Source organism: Pinus tabuliformis, chromosome J (genome assembly GCF_031772625.1).
Source record: "Pinus tabuliformis cultivar Carrire ecotype Pingquan chromosome J, CPIR1, whole genome shotgun sequence".
NCBI lineage: Eukaryota > Viridiplantae > Streptophyta > Pinopsida > Pinales > Pinaceae > Pinus > Pinus tabuliformis.
Genome location: NC_142295.1, coordinates 455,610,858 through 455,615,654, shown reverse-complemented (window position 1 = coordinate 455,615,654; position 4,797 = coordinate 455,610,858). Strand labels below are relative to the sequence as shown.

The 4,797-nt window shown below is 35.7% G+C and overlaps 1 protein-coding gene across 2 annotated transcripts; it reads right to left on the bottom strand.

Moving 5' to 3' along the window:
* Positions 1–467: 467 nt before the first annotated feature.
* On the bottom strand, positions 468–4,503 carry LOC149227780 (major pollen allergen Ole e 10-like). Of its 2 annotated transcripts, none has more exons than XM_089375558.1 (4): positions 4,028–4,503; positions 3,353–3,691; positions 3,207–3,237; positions 468–1,031 (listed from the first exon to the last, which is right to left on the bottom strand). In XM_089375558.1, exons 1-4 carry the CDS (start codon positions 4,101–4,103, stop codon positions 890–892), a joined length of 588 nt encoding a protein of 195 aa, XP_089231684.1. In that variant the 5' UTR covers positions 4,104–4,503; the 3' UTR covers positions 468–889. The 2 variants fall into 2 exon arrangements, with proteins under 2 accessions (XP_089231684.1, XP_089231685.1); XM_089375559.1 differs by lacking the exon at positions 4,028–4,503 and adding an exon at positions 3,810–4,018.
* Positions 4,504–4,797: the final 294 nt, after the last annotated feature.

Sequence of the window (4,797 nt, the reverse complement as noted above, 5' to 3'; positions counted from 1 at the left end):
GTTGATAATACAAAATATAATATTCTACTTTTATTGATATATTGATATTTAAAAGTTTATAATATTATAATTAAAAGTTTAATATATTGTATTATTATTAAAATTTATGGGAGTGGGCATACTATACTCCGTGCTTTGTAACCTGTTATCAAGAATCAACCCACTCAAATGGTTTTCCCCATAAATATTTATATATATATATATATTTTAAACGAATAACCACAGGATCATTGTAAGAATATATTTTCCTCTTTTTCATATATCTTACTCTTTTCGATGTTTAGCGAAAGACGAGTAGGAAATTATTACAAATGCGTCGTTCATAAGACATCACAACTGGGAAATTCTTTACAACTGCCTCGTTCTTTGTAAATGTGACAACTTTTTTAAGCTACCAAATATTGGTCAGAGTAGATGTAACGTATCTCCATCATAGCAACCTGAAAGACGCTCGGACAGAAAACACAGAAATCAAAACATTCCCTTTTGTCCTTTTATTACCAAATCTCTCTGCTGCCACTGCAATTTACAGCTTTTTATGACAACACATAATGGAATCGCCTGTGAAGAAGAAGAGATGGAGAGACGCAACTTACAAGAGGAAAAAGCTTCTCTGCTTTTTTAAATCTTTGATTGTCAAAAAAATATCAAAAATGGCCTAGCACATTGTTATCAGTTTAACCTTTCAACTCGCACGAACATAGTCCTTACAATTGGCTTAAATGGAGCGGTGTACACACTTCAAAAACAAACAAAATCTCATTGTCTCTTTGTGTGTTAAAGATTAACCATATTAGTTGGTTCGAAACAATCAAGATCAAGATCAAAATTCAAAACAGTATTTTCATTTTCAGTTCACACAACCCAACCAACCCAACCATTACTGATATCAGACATTAAGTGGTTGAGGCGAAGTTACTCTCCATTCCATTATATTCAAAACATGGGTGATAAATAGTACTCCTGGAACAAGCCATCCTGAAATGCCTGGACTTCGAGACGACGTAGGGAAGGAGTTGCTGTTGGGATTTCTGTGGATATGAAATACGATCAGTTATTAGAATCACATCAAAACTTCCCAAACAACAATTTTAAACTTAGTAAACAAAAATGCAAATAAATAATTCACAAAGTTGTAATATAATTCTTCCATGTTTTTGGTTTTTTAGACATATTTTTATTAAAGTTGTAGTGTGACTCTTCCAGGTTGGTTCTAGATGAATTTTAGGATTGGATATAAATTCGTTGGAATTGAAATCAGTGGATATAAATTAGTTGGAAATGAAATCAGAGTTTGAGCAGTGTAGTCTAATGCAATAGGAATATTAATCTATACCATATGAATATTAAGACTTTACTTTTTATGCAATATGAATATTAATCTATACCATATGAATATTAAAAAACTTTACTGTTTATAGAATCAATCCAAATACCTAAAAGACTATGCAATCCAAATACTCCACTACACATTGCAAATGCAATCCAAATTTATCAATTTTTACAATATGAATATTAAAAACCATACTGTTTATACAATCCAAATACTCCACTACACATTGCAAATGCAATCCAAATTTATCAATTTTTTCGAATTTAGAGATTCGTTGGAATCGAAATCAGAAGTTTGAGCCTATACAATATGAAGTGTGGTCTATACAATCAGAAGTTTGAACCTATACAATCAGAAGTGTGGCCTAAACAATATGAATATTGTTATATGAATATTGAGGTTAACAATATGAATATTAAAAAACCTTAATGTTTATTTATTGCACAAGAGTTAAATAATGTCAACACATAAATATATATTTTTTCTGTTAACAAAGTGAACAGATATAACATAAATATACGGTAGTTAGTGCACACGTGAATACATCTTAGTGAAATAGAATATAAAACTTTTATTTTTGCTCCCCTTGCCCAGCTAAACCCTTGCCCTGTAGCATGTATGGGACAAAAAGTTTCAGTGAGGACATTTTTATTTTCGTCTTCCTAACCCTGTAAGATGTATGTGGCAAAAGTTACAAGAAGACTAGTACAAACATTCCTGAAGCCCATATGCTATTCACATAATGGAATACTTTATCTTCATCCCCATGATATTGTAGGATGTATGAGGCAAAATTTACAACGAGACTTGATGTATGGCAGAAAGGCTGCAGCGATTCTGGTACAAGATCATATATACATATATGGCAGAAAGGCTGCAACTAGTCTGGTACAAGATGGTATATATATATATATATATTAGAAAAGTAGTTGTGTACAAGATAACATTTTTGTACTTATAAAATAAAATAAATCAAACATTAAGAAATCATCAATTTTTTATTTTATTCAGGGTTTTATATCAAATATTCAGCTTAACACAAAAGAAATCATATGATTTTGAAGCAGCAGATACACCTCATTGTTAACTTCTCTGTGGAAATCCTTTTAACATTCATTGACAGGCGATTTCAGCATCTGATATGCACTATAAATCTTAGAATTCATACTTATCCTAGTATTCATACAATTTGCTAGTAGGCAAAGGTTGTACAATTCCACATGCACCTCATCCTCAACATCTCTGCCAACATAGATTCTCAGATCTCCTATAATAAACTGTTTACTAACAGAATGAAGAAAACGATCCACAAGGTCCTACAGAATAAGCTAAGCTAACAGTCCAAATATGCCAAACCATGTTTAAACACAGGCTTATGTCATTGTGACTGAATAAGCTAACCCCAATGTAAGAACATTGCAATTGGACCAACTTGTGAACGTTACGAGGTACTTCAACAAGGTACTCATCAGCATAGCATCAAAGTATAATTGGATACACACAGCATTCAACCAGTCTAAACATAAAGTAGAGAGTCCTCAAAGTCTGGTAAAAAGTCTTACAGCTAAACCATATTGACAACCGTAGATTTTGTTTGGCAGGGGCCTAGATTTAGTCTTTTAGAAGTGTGCACAGGAATCATGGAATGCACTCTGCCTAAGATTTGGTTTAAGAAAGGGAAACGTTACATATATCCTAGCTCATGCATATCATTAAAGATTTATTTGGTTTTATTATGATTGAGGTTCTGTTGGAAAACAACAGAAGGGTACATTAATACAGGACATGGTTAACAGACTACACCTAGATTCAACGTGTGGCAATCTTTCATTAATATAACGAAATGAACCAAAAAAAAAAATCCAAGGCTTACCCTGATGTCAGAAACTGACAAGATCCATAACCTGCATTCAACAAAGAAACTTGAATCATTCAGCCAGATTTTTCAAATAGCCAACGTTAAACCAATACACATACAAACGCTAAAACCAACTTCATCAGGTCTGATTAGCTGCTTACTTGGATCGGAAGAGGTGATCATCCCCGTCCCACCAAAGTTACAGGCTATAGGTGAATTCCCATTAGTCTGATAATACATATTGAAGGCGTAAGAAGCAACTGCGAGCAGATTGTTGGGCTGATAACAGGGTTGGCCAGGTTGAATACCAGAGCAATCTGCCAGCCCTGGACCGCATGCCCAATCCAAGGCCTGCTGCATGTCCAACTGGTTGGCTGCCGGGGAGGCAACACACCAGGTCGTCCCATCTATGAAGGTGGTATTTCCTTCCGGTGGAGAAAACGTGGTTATTGGGCTGTTGGGCATGTCCACCTTCGTTCCATTATACCCTGCTCCAAGCACTACACAGAAACAAAACAAAACAATCCATCAGCTCAAGGGATTTAAGCAGAAATAACTAGCCCACCACAATGTTCTGTAGGGTTTAAGGGGTTTAAGGATGCATGCTTCTTTATTTACATTAGGCTAACCAAAACCATCCAGTTTGCTCATTTTTTTCCCATTAATCCAACCAAAACCATTCAGCTTGATCATTTTGCTGCCATTAGGCCAAGCAATACCATTCAGTTTGCTCATTTTTATCTTGCATTAGGCCAAGCAAAACCATGCAGGTTTCAAGTGATTCAATGGCTTCAATGCATTCAACAGAGTATTATCAGAACCCTTTTTTTCCTGACCTAAACATAGCTCGAGGATGAAGACAGAGCATTCCAGGTCCAGCATTGAGAATTTATTCATCTTCATCGACGTCATCCTGCTTCTTTGATAAATCTAATCGCTCTATTCCCTCCCGTTCCAATCTGTTTTCAACCAAGTTTCTGATCGATGTAGTCCAGACTCTGAAGAAAACAGTGACGTCCTTTCACTATCTGGCTTGCTCGGAACTCCACCCTGCTCCTTGTGGATTTTCAAGTGAGTGGATTCGAGTGTGAGACAAGCTACTGAGCACAGTACGGGTACTGCCTTGCCTAAAAATAATTTTCAGTAATTGTAGAGTAGTACCGGCTCTGCACCTCGATTGACTCTAAACGATGGTTTTAATATCTGAGGTCGACCAAAACTGCGTTTTTTGAATTCGCAAGCATTGGAGTAATAACTAATTATGCAGTTGAGCAGGCAATTACTAATTATGGATTTCAACAGGCAATTCTGCCTCTGTGACGCAAAACTGAGAAGGGGATTCAAAATTTAGCCTGAGAGGATTTCAAAACTTTTATGAAACTCAACTCATATTAAGTCTGAGATCCGTATCCATGGGGGGCCTCAACACCGACGCGAAACGGAGGATGTTTGCCTGTCTGTTTTACGCTTCTTCTTTCATAAACCGACGGCGATCTGGCACCGGCTTTACTTTAATGCTGTTTAAGGTGGGGCGTTCTACGAGAAAGTTAATTACTGAATATTAATATTCATTTGATGCCGAATTGGCCTCCAACTTTAAATTTAA